General features: G+C 37.3%; 1 protein-coding gene across 4 annotated transcripts in view; it reads right to left on the reverse strand.

The window, feature by feature from the left end:
* Positions 1-1144: 1144 nt before the first annotated feature.
* Positions 1145-17789, reverse strand: part of CLCN3 (chloride voltage-gated channel 3) — a 70576-nt gene continuing 53931 nt past the window's right edge. For 2 of the 4 annotated variants that reach the window (XM_069855775.1, XM_069855776.1), the window contains 6 exons: positions 16121-16666; positions 11890-12076; positions 10135-10533; positions 8277-8493; positions 5876-5951; positions 1145-4215 (listed from right to left, as the gene is read on the reverse strand). In XM_069855775.1, the coding sequence (XP_069711876.1) occupies positions 4057-4215; positions 5876-5951; positions 8277-8493; positions 10135-10533; positions 11890-12076; positions 16121-16666 (1584 nt within the window). In that variant the 3' untranslated portion in view covers positions 1145-4056. The remainder of the gene's footprint in view (positions 4216-5875; positions 5952-8276; positions 8494-10134; positions 10534-11889; positions 12077-16120; positions 16667-17789) is intronic. The other 2 variants (XM_069855777.1, XM_069855778.1) reach the window with 1 other exon arrangement.

Consider the following 17789-nt stretch of genomic DNA (forward strand, 5'->3'; position numbering starts at 1 on the left):
AATCCTGCTGTGTTTGCTACCCAGGAATCGGATACAGTCACATCCCTTTTTGCTGGTCTGGACTTTCAGAAATGGAATCAAAGTGATGTACAAGATGTGAATTCACTGGTCCACTGCTCGGTTGTGTTGCTACTACAGTCTTATTCTCAAGCAACTGCTTGAAGTAGCAGTCCAGAAACCGATGCACTTACACGGCAGGGCTGCTGTTGTATGGTGATGTGATCTCCATTAGAGCAGTTCATGTCATTATAGGCCACTAGCAACCTGCTGAAATCTCCAAGCTGTCTGTACGTTTTAGCAAACAATTACACTTCCACCTGTCTCTTCCAGCATAAATAATTCACTTGCAATGTTAAGTCAGTGCTTCAAAAAGGTATTTGCGGCTTTCGGAATCACACACCGCTTCTGTTGTTAATTTGAAAACCCCACCCCTTTCAATCAGCATACAAATCTTCCATTTATTCAGACAAGGACAAGCAGTGAGGAATTTTACCATGGGATCAGAATTTTAGGGTTTGTACACAAAAAAGCCTGGCTTATGGCTGCAGAGGTATGTACTTCCTTGAAAATTCAGTCTCATTCCCCCTTTCCTTTTAGGTTCCAAGCAGAAATGACCTTAATGCCCTGTAAAATCATACAAGTGAAAAAAGCATTCACTTTTTTGCATTGTTATTTAAAACTTAAGTCTTATCTATTAACCTCTAACTGAGAAGGCAAACTCTTAAACTGGAAAAAAAAATCATTAATATGCATCATCTATTGATGTCTATTTTACCTTGTTTTCTAACCAATTACTAAAAACGTGCCATGTAGAAATTATCTAGTTGTGGCCTTTAAACAGTTAAAAGCATCACCCTCTTTTTTAACTTTTAAATGAGGAAGCCACCACTCTGCAATTCTATAAAACATTTTAAAACATTTACTACCTAATGCTGCTCTGTTTGATTGCGTTGATTTGGCTACTGGTTTGCAGCCAAATACAAGGCAATACAAAGACTGCATCTTCTCCTAAAACTCACTCGAGTTTTTTCTAGCTGCTTACTAGTTTTGTATGTAAAAGTGCTAGCTGATAATTTTTTTTCAAGGAAATTATATACAAAAACTGACACAAATATCATTTGTAAAAACATGACAGAACAATAAATGGTCATACAGAAGTTTTTAATGCTCAATTAAATCATCACAGTAATCAGAATTTTTACTGTAATGATACGCAGCTCTACCACACTATTATAAATAAAAACATTAAGATCAATATTAAATACAGCTCTAGGCAACATCACAGATTAACAAAGAATGCATTCTTCATGAACCAGTAACGGAATGGGGTTAAAAAAAAAAATAAAATAAAAGCTGACACTTTCCCCTTCCACCCACCCCCTTATTTTTTAAAACTGTATCTCGAGTAAGGCGCTGGAAGTTTTACATTAGGAAATTTTTGTTGCACGCCACAGGCACACACACTTCATTATCAGAACCTCTACTGTATGTTTACCGAAGACATTTCAAATGTCAACAGGGAAAGTTTACCAGGTAAGAAAACGGATGCACAATTTATATGCAGCACTTGGGATCCAACTGAAATTATAAATCAGAGCAGAGGTGTGAAGTGTATTTTAATTCAGACGGCAGAGTCTGTAGAATTAGGTGTGAGTTAATAGTCCACTTAGTAGTGTTTCATGAGAACATCAGAAATGGCAGAGGTTTCAAACATTTTAAAGCAGTAAGTGTAGCACATTTTTAGACAACAGAAATTGGCATCACAGAAAACTTCCAGAGCTGCCTTCTGTAAATTGGAAAAATCCTGCTTTTTCTGCATTTTTTTCTGAAAAAGCCTCTTCAGGCTTACGCACTGTAACAGAATAAACTTTGAACCACAGGCCCTGGTGGGGAAGAATGCAGCTAGTTGCTGCAATGCTCCCACTTTAACACAGCTCGATTCCATTTCAGTTCCAAACTAATTTTTAATATAGAGGCTGATCATCATGAGCCCACTGGCACATTTTGCTCTCTACTGGTTCCAGTTGCTGCAAGAGATGAGATGATGTGATGTGTGTGGCAGTTTCATGCTCAGAAACATCAGTAAAAATTCAGCAGAACACTTAAGCACAGACATTACTTTGGAGCTTGCGAGAAGTACCAGAATTTTGTTTCAGTATGTTATTGTACTTAGTATATAGTGATTTTATCTTGAGTGTGAAGAAAGACGTTTGAGGTAGCTGTGATGAATGCCTTAAGATTACCCAGGGTGAGTTAGACTTTTACCATTTGTATTTTTTTAGTCTAGTGGGCATAATTGATAAGGAAATTTTATGTAACCCCATGTTAATAAAGCAAGATTTTTGTCAGCCAGATTTCTTACTTCTTCCCAACTTTAGGCTTACAGCATATCACATTTTTTCCTCTGCATGTGTTTGTCGTGGTCGTTTGATAAAATGAACATGAAACAAACTAATCTAGTGACTGGAAAGAAAAAAGTAGTTAGGGATCTGCCAGTTCACCCGCTAGCGTGTGTGTTGCTGCTGAATTTTAAAGTCCTGCCAAAGTTTCAAGTACTAGATTCGATTCTGCCCTGCTGCTCATCTTCTGTTGCTACATATCATTTACACCTCTATATACTTGGGATTAAAAAAAAACAGAAGGAAAAAAAAAGTCAAAAGCAATCTAATAATTATAATTGCTTTCATCCTACTATTTTTAAAACCCTGCATTTTCTTAAAAATAAAATTTAAATGTTACTGTTCCAGTTATCTGCTAGTAAAGGAAAAAGGAAATCTCAAGATAACGGCAGTGAAAGTTACATTTGAAAATTATCTTATATGCATGTGGGATCATAAAGAAAACATTTTCTTTAAACCCTTCATCTAGTTGTAAACATTTGCTAATCCTCCGTTACTTGCAGAGGATTACGAATTATTCTATAAAATCACATTAAAAAGGTAATTAGTTATGTGAGATATTAACTGATTCATATTTAATAGATTTTTTAATCCATAGAAATATAAATAAAGAATGGTAAAACTTCAAGAAAAATAATATACATTTAGTGCAAGTTATGAGTTACATTTCTTCCTACCATGTCAGCAGTGGAACATCTTTCGTGGAGGAGAAAAAAATAAAAATGACCGTTCTCAAATTTTACAGGGAGGGGAAAAGATCTCCAGTGTTGTAGCATGCAATTTTTACCAGATACACGTATACAGAATTGTTCCAGCTCTTAACTAGTAGAATAGCAGTATTTTCCCTTATACTGCACAACATCGGTATATATCATAGTGTTTTCAATAATACAAAAATTGCATAAGACCAGGTCACATTATTGATATTTTCTGCAGCAAAAACAGTATTTTTCTCCAAAATGCTAGTTTCATCTGGTTTAAATTCTTCTCATATCACAACAGCACAGGGGCTGGAAGAAGTCTTTGTACGGTCCTCGCAAGGTATTACCTGTTCAATCTGGTTTTGTCGCAGTGGATCTGTACTGCCCCAAGCATTTGATGACGTACGAACTTACATGTTTAATGGCACAAGAAAAACCTCCCTTCTTGTGATCCAACCTCAGTAACTCACAGTACATCTCAATATGAGAAACAACTGCTTCAAAAGGGCACACCAATTTTAAAGAGGCTTTGTTACGGCTCAGGAGAGAGAGAAATAAAGCTCTTCTGGAATGTAGAAAGGTGACGTGTAATAGTTATATGTTTCATGAGTAACACAACAGTTTTCAATGGTAAAAAGGGCAAGACCTTTCAGTGTCCGTAAGATGGCTCGATTCAGAACGATCCCTCCAGAAACAGGGACTAATGACACATCTCTCCAATGCTGAAGTACCAGGCTGGGGCTGGAGAATTGTGCCACCTCGCACGGCTCACCCACTGCACTATCATGGCAGACCTGACGTCTCGGGACGCATCCAGTGCAGGCCGGCAGCTCTCCCTTCCCACGCTCCCATCAGCCTTCCTCCTCGCCACATACTCCCCCAGACCAATTCCTGATTTCCAGCAGCACTGGTACGCAAAAACCCAGCTCTCGTCTCTGATTTTATTACTCCCCAGACTAAAGTGTTGTGCTATTCAACAAATGAACCTCCTCTTCAGTTTCCTCTCTCTCCTCAGCTATGGGATTCAGTTGAACATTATTGAGGCGGGGTCTTGGTTTGCCGTCTGGGCCATATGACGGAGGATATCTTTTTTTGTTATAATGCCAAGGAGGCGCCTGGAAAGGATAAACGGAAGATCAATATTAATCCATGCAGGAAAATAACAAAGCAGAATTAATCTGTAGCCAAGTCCTTTTTGTTGACAGGAATAGAGCAAAAGTGAACAGCCTGATTTTCTTATTTAAACAAAAACATTTTATTCATCAAGATATTGAGGAACCACCGGTTTGTTAAAGACAGCAATGCTGAGACACCATTCAGATGGTCTCTGACAGCTGTAGTCCATCTTAATGAGATACAAGTAATACAAGTAAAGCCTATGACAATTTTTTATTTAACTTTTTGTTTCTACAAAAATGAAATTTTGATTAGCGTATGCCAACAAAAAAGTAACAAAGAGGGACAAAGAAAAGAGAGATGAAAAAGAAGTGATATTGATCCCATGTCGTAAGGGAAGCATGTTCCAACCCGGCCATCAGAAGAGACGTACTGCTTGATGGCCCAAAATCCAAGCAGCAAATCAGACTTCCCTTCCCTCCATTTTTGAATCAAAAGGATTCTTCCAGTCTGACGCATTGGCTCAGGCTGAAGGTATTAACAGGAGCACACTGTATTGGCCACAAAACTTTTGTAAAATGAACAACAGTTAACCAGCTTTTGAAGTTCACAGCTTCAGAAAATAAACTGTGAATAAGAAAGTTTTCATTTCCCAATTTAGATACTGTGCTCCTATGACAGCGTCTTCACGGCTTTTAATATTATACCTCTATGAGATATCAGAAAAAGGTGAGACTGTCCAAAAGGATAATATCACAGGAGAAGCAAAGAGCAGAATGAATGAGCTGCTGCCCTTGTTATTCTGGTTAGTACATTTCGTTTGGTCTTATTGAAGGATGCATGAAATACTTGTGAAATATTAGCATAAAATGAGAACATAATTAGCATGTTTTGCACATAAGCAGCTAAACTTGGTGGGAAGGTTTAGTAGAGAAGTAACTAGCAACCCATGTCCAAATTAAGACAAAATCTACCTTCCATCTAAGGTTAGTTCACAACATCAGGGTTAAAACAGTATCTAGATTCCGAAGTCAACAGTAGTGTGCCACTTAAGGGCTTAGATATCATTGAACATTTTATAAAGGAGTACATGAATTGCTGTAGGTAACAGCAGCAGAATCACAGGATTTCGCTAAAAATAAGTGTACTTTTTAAAAATCACGTTGATAAAGGGGGACTACAGGGGAGGTCTAACACGGTGATACATTAAAAAAGATGCTTGGCTTTGCTTCTCAAAAGATGTGATACTTACTTAGCTATTTAACAGCTATTTAAAGCTGTCAAGATCAGAAAAAGAAATTGGCATACACGCAAATCTTAATTTGCTGTAGGCAGGGAAAAAGTATTCTTAGCTGGGTGCCTTCCCACCGGAGGAAATCAGGAGATCAACTACACGGATCTACGTGATCTCAAGAACAAAAATATCAAGAGATTCTATTGTTTACTTTCCTTTAATGTTGTGACTAACAGTATGTCCAAAGTACCAGCTTAATTTCTACAAAAGGATTTTGCACATTTTGTTTTATGGTTTAAAACAGATTTTTAGCATAAGATGATTTCCTTGTTCAGCTGATGTCATAAAAGCCCTGAACAGTTCACAAGTTTCATGCTTCCTGACTTCTAATGTGTCTAATTATGAGATCTGATATATCTAATCACCAAGGGTTCGACGTGCTGCTTTAGTTGCTCGAGATGCTCTAATATGTTCTTCTTTGTGATGATCCCCAAGACAATCCTGAAACAGATCATGTTATGCTAATAACTGTGTGTGAAATCAAATGAAAAAAAAAGTTCTAATCATAATGAAAAAGGATTAGAGAGAGCAAAACTAGAGAAAAAAAAAATGGTTGCAGGACAGCCAATGAGATAATTAAATGAAAAATGATTTGAAAATCTGTACCCTTTCCCAGACATTGCCTTTTTCCTGCCAAAATGCTGAACACAATTGCACCTTCAGCCACCCCAGAGAAGTATGCTTCTCATATCAAGTACACGTCAGGGAAGCATACTTCAACTCTTCTCCCCACATTCAAGTTTTAGAGACACTGAGACTAAAGTCTGCTTTATTTCCCTTGTTTAACAGTTATTTCTCCTCACACATACAATTATTCACATTTTAACAAGCCACAGTAGATGAACAAAGTACTAACTGTAAAGTCATAGCAATTGAGGTTTGAAACTGCGCTGTAGAGCAGGGTTATGTGGTGTCTCTAGAAACAGACAAATTCATACAAATTTATCATTCCTGACAGTATAAATCAAGAACAACTCCCTGAAATGGATATTCTGGTACAAATTAGGAAGAGCAAGCCTCAGTCTTCATTCACCTCTATGTTTTTCAACAGCACCAATTTCTGCACAATTCCTACTCCAATTTGGATTGGAACTAATAAACTGATGTGTTTCTTTATGTAGGTACATTCAATTTGCAGGAAATTTGCCAAAATATAGATTAGTATTTGATGTCCACATGGCTATATGCCTTGGCTAAATACCGCTAGTACTAGTATCTACCAGTCATCTCGTTGTAACAGACAGTGCGCTCATGGAATATTGCAATTTGTAAATTGAAGTAAGACAACAAATATGAATGTCTGAAAACAGTAAATTATCAAAGCCATTCATACTTGCTTCCACTTTACCATAAAATAGTTAAAAATTTACAGCACAGTTTGACACATTTTGCACAGTTAAACTTTCTTTAGTGAATTTTAACATCAGTGTCAAAGTCTGAGCACTCAACTGCAACAGAAACTAAGAAAAAAAATCATCATAGTAAATATTCTTCATTAAAGCTTTATCAATTCAAATTTCCTTCCCCAAAACAAGAATAATCACATGCCTGCACTGACTTCTAAGTGTCAGACCATGATGGCCTTTCCCCATCAGAGAAAGGCTTTTAAAGTCATTTCTGCTTCTGAAAACATCTACTTGCCATCTCACACAGGAATGCATTGAAGAAAAAAAGCAGAACATTTAGAATAAATTTGTTTCAAAATAAATGTGAAAAAAAAAAGCTTGGAAACCAATGTAATATTTAAATATTTGCCACTTATAGCAGCAGTCCTTTTGCGCACAGCAAAACTAAGGAAGTCCCACCCATACTTCATGTTTCCTGGGTTTTGAACCACGGACATTTATCCTAAATAATGTGGATTAGCAGACAATGTTTCACTTAACAAGTGCCTTAAAAGACATGCTAAAAGGAAGCAAGATAACATGGTAGGAGCTGCAATGTTGTGTGTCAGTTGTTTAACACAAGAGATAACAGGGAAGCAGAATGTTAAAGAAACAGCTACACAGAAAAAGATCATGTAAAAAAAAGGACCAGTTTAGATAAACAGCAATTATAATGAACATTTATGTTACCATGCCAAGGGCTCATTTCTTTAATAGGTAATCACATGACAACTCCCTACAGTCTCATTTACAACCATTCTAAATGTTAAAATTACTTTCTTGAGATATTTTCAAGCACAGAAACAAAGGTTGCAGACTGAAGTTCCAGAACTAGTAGTAGATATTTAGTTGTTAGTACTCCAAAAACAAGAGCTTGGTGGTAATCACCATCCCTACACTGCAGGAGAGGAGATACTGGCTGGATCATTCGCTCCCTTACTTTTTATGAACTCAGATATTTGTAGATGTTCAACAGCTGATACATTACACATTGCCTGAACATAGGTAAGAACGAGGAAATAAAGGCCTTAGACCGTGCACCACACAAGACTAAACTTCTGCAAAACAAGTTGGGACTCCTCCACATGCAACCTGCACACACAAAACTTGCTGAATGAGAGCAGATTTTCATAAGAACATCTTAAAATTACTCAAATCACCTCCCTGCTCACACGGAATACCAAGGGAGGAGTAAGAATTTCAGAGAGGTGTCACAGCACAGCACCTTCTTAATGAACAGTTAGGGTCCTTGGCTGCAGTACTGAGCTTACAGGTTCAAATATCATGACCCTGGAATCTATCCTGGTTCAAACACTCTCATCCTGCAAGTGAAAATTACTGTATCTAACAAACCAAACAGCATTATTGCCACTTTACTCACCCGTTGTGTGTTACAAGGCACTGCCTCAGACCCAGCTTCCGGAAAATATCCACCACTATTTCCATTGGTGTGTGGTCTGTCACGGTGAAAGGGCTCATATCAAGAATACTTCTAAGCTTCAGTGGTCGAGGGCTTTCTGCTGGAAGCGATGGGGTGTGCTGGGCAAAACAGACCCTGGAACTGCCAACAATCCCTTCCTGCTTCTTTCTAGCACTTTCTTTAAGAAAAAGAGAGGGGGGACACAGCAGAGGAGGAAGAATTTACCTTCTTGGAGTAAGGTAATTTAGTGCAGACAGATCAATCAACAATAGCAGACTCTACTGTTACTCTCTAGATGTTGATATTCTGACATGTGCTATTCTGACGTGTTTACACAGCCACTGCTTTATCTCTGTTTGTGCAGAAACCACAGAAGCCAGCTACCTTTCAGCTTTAGCCGTTCTTTGGCTACCACCTTTCTTACCCCAATAAATACCTTTTTATAATAAAGACTTAAAAACTAACATGCGGGAAACACATACATGGCTGCTAAGGCACTGTCAAGGGAAAAGCCAATCTCAACTGACAGTTCCTCTGTTGTGATTCCAGTGGCTGTAATTATTGTTGGTTTGAAACCAAAGAACTAATTTCTCAACACTCTGAAAACGCTGTCTTCTTGTTTATATTTATATATATTAATATATAATATTATATATATTATTTATATATATATATATATATTAAAATTTAGCTTTAAGTAAGTGAACCAGATCATCTTCCTTTTTGTGTTTTTACTACCTTGGTGACATCACCATCCCTCCCTGTACCCTGAACTACTTCACACAATGACACTCTTAAGGCAGGCAAAATCCAAGACTGAGCAGCTTGCACTGTATAATCTCAGTAGCCGATATAAGAATTACCTGTAAAAGTGAAAACATTAGAACAATGTTCTGCTAATCTCTGTTTAGTCTTAAGTAAATGTGAACTTAAAACACTTTGATGTTTACATTTTCCAAGTTTTGCACATTCCTAAACATGCTACATAGTGTAATCCCATAGCGTACACAGAAGTAAGATCGCAGTTTTTTACCGAAGTAAACAGCATTGTGTTCTCAAAATGTTCTTTTTTAAAAGTTTCAGGAGACTTTTGTGTCTCTTTCTCAAGTGTCTTGGTTAGAGAGACACTCGTCAAGATACAGTCATATGAATTATGGGAAAGAAGTTGTTTAAAATGCAACTTCCGTCACTGATTTCATGCACCAATTGTTACAGGTTTGTAGCATTTGCTTACATAACAATGGTTTTTTTTCCTTTGCTTATTACAGCACACTCGAAACACAATTTTTCTTGCCAGGGCACCAAGCATAGTCACAAGTATCACAAATATAAAAACAGAAATCCAATTCATATTTCGCTTGCCTCTCCATAAGACAATCTTAGTTGCTACAACAACAGTAAACATACAGTCCAAGAGAGGTACGATATACATTAAAATTTAAAAATTACTTGGACAGTAATTCTCAGTCTCCTGCTGTTATTTTATTAAAATGAGAATTATTCAGTTTCGAAGAAGAATGTTAATGCAGCACCACTTGAGAAAAAGATACTAGCAAAAGCCTCAAAACAAAACCACCAGACTAGTTGACGTCTTGCCCTGCTTCAGTATGACAACTCTAGTTTCTATGACAGAGAGATAAACATTTTTTCCATTTCAGAGCCTGCTACTGAAGGTAACTGTATACTTCAACAAAGGAACAGATAACTTGTGCAAGGTATCTGAACCTGAAGTAAGTCTAGAAACACAGTAAATCCTGTTTTAAGCTACAAAACCATTTAAATTGGCATATATAATCATGCAATGTTGGAAGATAATTACCTATTGCAATAGTTAAATCTCTTCTTAGAGCAAAGCCCACTAGTCTCTGCGATTCTTTTGACATAATAACAGGAAAACCATTATAGCTGGTTTCATTGATCAAGTTTTCTATGTCTTCGACTGTCATATTATCCTGAGTCAGAACTGCTAGAGGTGGATCGCTTCTTCGAGGTCTCATAACATCAGCAGCCAGTGTTGTGTGAGTAAATTCTTCCTTTGCATCCAAGAAAGGATATCCATTCAGTCGGATGTGTGCCTCATAGATGCCTTCCCTTCCAAAGGCATCTCCTACCCACTTACTGGTCATAACTGCAGCCATTAGGGGCACAATATATTCCAGCCCTCCTGTTAGCTCAAAGACAATAACTACCAGGGACACAGTCATCCTTGTCACACCACCTGCAAAGAAAAATGGTAACCAGTAATGTTCCACTGTCATATAACAATGAATTTAGAATTTTCTGCCTTTCTGTTGGAAGTACAAACATAGCTTTGTCATCAAAGGTCATTTGACAAAGATAATTCCGTATAATACACAAAAGCAGACAGGAAAAATGGACACAAAACTTTTAGAAGTAAAAGTGAGCTTCAGGAAAAATTCTTAGGACAGTCAGGGAGTAAAGGGATTTGAAAAATATGTGCAGCTCTTTCAAATAAACTAAGAATATATTTCTCCATGGCACACCTAGGTTAAAAATACTGAAAAATGAAAGGAAGTCAAGCAAGGTAGGAATTCGGAAAAAGAATGGAACTAATGCAGGGAAGTCACAACTAGCAATTCAACAGCTATGCTGTCCAGGGGATTAGGAATTTAATGCTGTTGCTGAATCATAAAAGCTAAAGAGAATTCTGAGCTGATGAAATCTCTTTTTTTGGACAAGGGGAGAAGAGAGGGATTATATTCTCTTCAGTTAGTATTCAAGATGTTTTTTCTGCCAAGGGTTTTGATGTTTCATCTTCATTCAATAAAAGAATATAACCTTTCTTTCAACACATTCCGAAGTAATTCAAGTTGATCTATTAGAAGACAAAATAACCTCTCAAAAACTGAACATATACCACTAGTTTATTTGGTCACTTAAATGCACTGTTCCTTAAGGAGGAGGCCTACTTTTTTGCAGAATCAGTACTAATAGGTTTTAAGTTTCATTTCTAAATGCAATGAAGTTATAAGCTAGGACAAGACAAGATCTTCAAACAATCCTCTTGTAGTACAGGTGTCCAACTTAAGCCTTCTCCAGTGAAGCTGATTTTCAACAGTTTGTAAACCAGGCTTGTTAAAACTGTATCAAGCTGGACTCTCTTAATCATGAGACATTTCTGAAAGTTTTGTTTGAATTATGAGTTTCAAGATCATTTTTTGCAATTCACGTAGATGTGGTAGCTGATCATGTCGCCTCCTTGTAGTAATTTCAATAATACTTGACTCTGCAAATCCTCTACTTCATACATTTCAAGAAACTGATTTTTGACTGATGTAGTAATGACACCTCTTGATACCAAAAAGAGAAAGCAAACGCTACTATTTAAACTCTTCTATCTCTCATCAATTTAAATTTCACATATTCTTCCTCAGATCACAAGGATCTGACGTTCTTGTGTAGAGATACGAACATACTATTCTGAAGAGAGAGAAGTCCAAATAAAACACTGTTCCAAAATTGCACACGTTTAGACCTCCCTTCATTTTTAATCATGACATTGGGAACATACAAGAAAATCAGATACTTATTTACTTTGTAATATTTTAGTTACCTAAGCATGCAGCAGCACCAACCATGGCATAAAGACCAGGTGTAATACAGTCAGCTCCAACTTCACACCACTCCTTGAAAATGAACCAGTCATGATGGTAGTAAGCCAGCTGCTCCACTGCAATTCCTACAATCCTCCCTGCTATTGCTCCAATTGCCATACTAGGTATGAACAACCCAGATGGAACCTGAAACAAAAACCAAAGAACTGCTATCACGCTGATGGGAACATATCTTTTTACCAAAAGAGACGCAAATGCTCAAACTGGCATGTTAAAAAACACATAAACTGGCATTGCAAGGTTAGCAAAACTTAACACAATGCTATTCATATGTCTGACCAACCTGGTTAGCTGAACCAATTTTACATGCACGTTTGTTTGTATTTTTACTGTATTTAAGAGCAAATCTATGACCGATACAGGATCACAAACCAGACTCTCAGTGCCAACAGCACAATTCTTACCATGTGTGTCCAATCTGACCTGTGCTTCTAGTACTGAAAAGTGTTCCTTATTACTTCCCTTACTTCTTGTTCCTTTGGGTCAACATTCACCTACTAAATAAGCTTTGCACATGGGGTTGCTTCCCAATGCCCATTGCGAAAAGCACATCACCTACTACTGTAAAAAAAAAGTTCCTACTGAAACTTTATTTATTTAAACTGTTTTTCTTGCCACACAGCCTTGTCATACCAACATGGCTTAGTAAAATACTATTGCAAGGCTTGCTTTTATCAGCAGTTTCATAAGGAGCGAGAGTTCATCTGAGAAACTGTTGTGTAGCTTTTCTCCTCCTCAGGAAGCTGATGTCTAAATATCTTGTTATACTGGAAATGCCTGCTGCTTTTCCTCATAGCAGCTGTTAGTATCAAAATATTTTTTACCATGACTGAGGCACAGATCTGACTACAAGTAAGTAGTAGAAGTTTTACTTTTTGTCTAAATGCACCTACACCTATGTTGTGAAATTAAGTTAACTTAAAAATTGCAATCCTGCTGTAACAGGACACAATTTTTTTCCCCCCACTGTTCAGCTGTGAAATTTCAGTATTGTGTAATTCCAGACTACAGCTTTTAGCATAGAAACCAACAGCTGATGCAGAACTATTATTTCTGAATCTATTTGCATCATCATCATCGTTATTCCCAATATTTATGGTTACAAAGATGATTGCATAGAATTGTTTGGTAGGAAAAGACCTTTGAGATCACAGAGTCCAACCATACCTGTCCACTAGTAAACAGTATTTCTGATCACCTCATCCGCCCATCTTTTAAATGCCTCCAGGGACAGTGACTCCACCACCTCCCTGGGGAGCCTCTGCCAGCATGCGATAAACGCTTTCAGTGAAGAAATTTTCCCCTAATTTCTAACAGCAAACCAAGGACAAACAAACATAGCAAAGTTTGTGTTTGAAAGCTAGGTTCTAGCGGAAAGGGATTAATAATCCATCATTCCCATCCTGAACTACCACTACTACCTAAAATTCCAGTGTGAACAGAAGTAACTATTCAATGCTATCATTTTAGCATACTATCCAAATGCACATTTAAATCACCACTGTTATTTCACACAATGAATTACTTGTCTAAATCTCTTTCTAACTGTTAGAATCCAATTTCTTCTTGAGTTAACTTCTTTCTTGGTGAACAGTTCAATAGCACCCTGAAAAAAACAACATTTCAGATATAGAAGTAATTGAATAAGTCTTTGAAACTGCCTGAAATTGCAGTCTGCTACAGCAGCATGCCGCAGAAACTCAGTCTCCGCATGGAGATTACATCCAAATTGCTCCTTGTCCTTTGCTGACATAATCTTTTAAATGCATCTAGCTCCTTCTTTTCTTTCCATCACGTGTGGAAAATGGTTACTAGTGCAAATGATTTTACAGCTGAATTTGTTTGCATAAGCCTCTGAATCACAAGTCACAAAGGGGAGAGGAACCTTCACTGAGAAGGAACAAGGTAAAAAATTTAGGTTCTACCTTGTCTCAGCTTTCTTCTCCAGTGCATGCCAGCCTAGCTCAAGTTATGGTACAGAGGAGAAGATTTATCCTGTGGCACATGCATTGTCTTTGAAAGAAGCAAGGAATCAGGATACGGTACCACTTCTTTGGTAGCACAGCTACGTATCAGTCCGGTTCTGAGATAAAGCTGTAACCCCACCCCAAGTGCTGATCCCCAGCATTTAGACATGTAATGAGTCTACTCGTAATAAGCAGTACAGTATACATAGAAAAGCCTGAAAGGGGAAAAAAAACCAAAACACAACACAACATACACCCAAAACCCAAACCCTCAAAAAAATGAACAAACCCAATCAGTGCTTGATCAGCTGTCCGGTGATTCACGTTCATGGTGCTAAGAGCAGCAGGATCACCACTGCTGTCCCACAGACAGCAGCTAAGCTGCTTGCTTACCTCACAGGAAATCAGTTCCTGTGGGAGATACCTGTGTGTTTTCACAGGGCTATAGCTCCAGGAGCAGACCTGGAGAGCGCAGAGGATACTTAACAATGACTTAAATGGCAAAGTTGGTGTTTGGGGTTTTTTTAAAAAAAACCACCAGAATTTTCTCCTCCTTTCATAGAAATAGAGCTTGAAAGGCAAATAAACACAACACTAAAGTGACATCCCCTTCTCTGGATACTGACATTCTAACCAGCCATATGCTTTTAAGAAGTGTATGTAGCACAGTCCCATCAATGACAGAAAAATGACTCCCTGTGTATTGGCAAAGTGGTAAATATATCCTTAGAACTTCACAAAACTATTTCCACCAAATTGCAGATGCTGAAGTTATGAGAAAATGAACCAAACCCAAATGATATGTAAGCTTTACACTCCTGTGATCTAGTGAATTCTAATACACAAAGTGTGATCCTATGGTGACAGTCCCACAAGAAAGAGCTAGATGCACATGAATACGAATTGTGAGACATGTTAAAGTGCTTAGAACATCAGAGCTCTAGATATAAAGCAAAACACAGTAAGTGAATATAACAGATTGGAGTGATCATGTTATAGAATAATGTCTGAAACTGTGACCTATGGAAGACTAGCATTTAAAATATACACAATGGATTTCTCTTACACATCAACCAATATACAGAAAATAACTTCAAGTAACAGACTACAACATCTTCTAAAATATCAATACACAAGAAACACAACACGATATTGTTCTATCAATTACAGAATGACAGAACGGTTGAGGTCAGACGTGAGCACTCTGAATTGTCCAGTGCAACACCTCTGCCAAAGCAGGGTCAACTACAGCAGGCTGACCAGGATTGCATCCAGTCAGGCTTCAAGAATCTCCAAGGACGGAGACTCCACACATTCTATGCACAAACTATTCCAGTTCAACCACCCTGAGAGTAAAGGAGTGTTTTCTTATGCGTGCCGTTACACAGAACAGCAATATGGACCGAAAAGTTAAAGCCAGTTTAAATATAAATCCTGTTTAGTGAACACTATAAGCCTTAGTGTTAAGACAAGTTTGATAATGATGTTGCAAAAGCTATGCAGGGAGCCTGACAACACAGAAAATGATGAAGGCATAATGTTACATGACCTTCAGAAAACAGCCACAGTTGAAGAGAAGCCGAAGAGAGCTCCAAAACAGATTTATGAAATAACCAGGAAAGACAAACATCATGCTGCTTTGTAATGGAGAAGAAATTCCCATTACAGCCACATCAACAAATTCCGCCTTCTAGTCGCAACATGCAATATTGGAAATTTCAGGAAAGAAAATCATCATCGGCTCATTTTGACAGTCTGCAGTGATTACATTCATCTGATAAATGCAGAGAGTGGATTTAAAAATCCCTACAACTTGATCAAGACGTACAGTCTTTTCTTTTTCCATGTATCAGGACTAGGAAACCTAAGTGGTTATGTTTTAATTCAGCTGAATGCAGCTCTTGGAAACTTTAGAATCACCCTTATTGCTTAATCAGGCCCACACAAACAGCCATGCACTCACAGTTACTGTTCCCTATTAAATTTAGCACACGTTTCTACTCAGCTGAACAAAGGGCTAGTGTGATTTTAATTAAATTTAATGAAAGAATCGCTTACTAATCCACAGTACAAAGACCTATGAACTACACATGAGAAAAAAAGAAATCTATAAACAAAGCTGCTGGCTTTCAGAGACAGAAAATGAGAAAGGCGACAATTAATTAATCACAGAAGATACTGCAGCCACTGCATTCACACTTACCTTGATACCAAAGGTGAAGACTGTCATGATTATTTTAAATATGAGTGCTAAACACAGCTGCCATATAGCTGAATAGACTCCGGTGCCTGCTGGACGGTCAGGGATATCATCTACTATTTTGCTTGCATTCATATCATTTCTGTAGTCACAGAGGGAGGAGGATTCTAATGGGCCACAGTCTGTGAAGAGCTCTTTAATAAGCTCACTGGTGTTCAGCCTTGTATATGGATTAGGAAATGCAATGACAGCTGTTATTGCGGCAACAATAATAACCTCCAGGACAGGATACTTCCCAAATTTCGTAGATTTGCGTCGACGACACCATGCAATGTTTGCTCGGATGAAAAAGGCTCCCCAGAGCCCACCAAATACTCCCAGGAGGATAAAAGGAAGAAGTTCAAAAAGGTACCAAGGAGTGTGATATTCCACATAAAAAAGAACTAGGCGACTATTACCAAAAGGATTGATGGACCTTAAAACAAACGCAGCTACTAAAGCAGCAAAAAATGATCTCCATAAAGTTTTCAGTGGGAAATAGTAACTGACCTGCAAAGGTAATAATGAGAATTATTACTGATTCAATAAAAAAATACCAGAAAGACTTTTATAAATGTGTACTGCTGCTCACATGGCATATGCTAAAAAAAGTACTCTTACATTATCAGCGTTATTCCTATCACTCTGGAGAACTGGTGCTCCAGCACCTACAACATTTTTATAAAGCTCTACAACAATTTATACTTTTATAAGTTTTAAAGGCAGTACTGAAGTAGTATTGAAACCACTGCTGGTTTAAGACTATTAGGAAATAATGCATGGCAATTTATGTTTAAATTGCCTCTTTTTATAAGTATCTCTTTCTAGCATTCATAAAAACCAGACAGTGTACTAGCTGCTCTCCAATACTGTTTCATCTCCATTCAACCTACACTGAAAGGTTTCTAGCAGATGTGTTATTTTTATAAAGTATGATTTAAACATGAAAAAAACAATTCCTCAAAACAGAACATGCAATTTCATACGTAAGTCCCACACAGCCTGATTTGAATGTCAAGAGTTTTCTTCTGAGCTGTTTTGGAATTTTTTTGCGAACAAAAGATTTCCTCAAAGTCCCCTACTGACAGAGCAAAACTATACATGAAAGAATATTTTGCTTCCTCTTTTCAATTTAGAGATTTTTAGTTTGGTTTTTTTTCTTAAATAAAGTTAATGATCTAAATAACATTCCTATGTATTTTGAAAACAACTAATGAAAACTAATTTCATATGAAACGTTTCTTGGAGAAAAGAGTCTGGTTGCATTAGAGGTCAGTTTTACAGCATATTTGCCTTTTTAATAATTAATGTATTCGATTGTGTTTACTGTCTGAAACTTTAAGAGAAGTAATGTTTAAAAACATGTTTCAAGAAACTGTCAAATAGGTTTCTAAATCCTCTTTAAAAAAAAAAAAAGCAGCCTAATTTGTTTCTTTTTTTATAATATACTCCTAGAGTGAAAAAAAACTCTATCAGTAAGTAAACTGTAATTATTAGCTGACTCAGCCCTTCTCCAGAAAAACATAACTGAGAAGAAAGCAAAGCTGACATTCATCCAAAGAAAAGAAAAAATATATTTGGGAGCTTGCCAGTAACAGGACTCTTCACTTTGAAATAAGGGTTCAAAAATAAT

The sequence above is a fragment of the Phaenicophaeus curvirostris genome, chromosome 4, assembly GCF_032191515.1.
Source record: "Phaenicophaeus curvirostris isolate KB17595 chromosome 4, BPBGC_Pcur_1.0, whole genome shotgun sequence".
Lineage (NCBI taxonomy): Eukaryota > Metazoa > Chordata > Aves > Cuculiformes > Cuculidae > Phaenicophaeus > Phaenicophaeus curvirostris.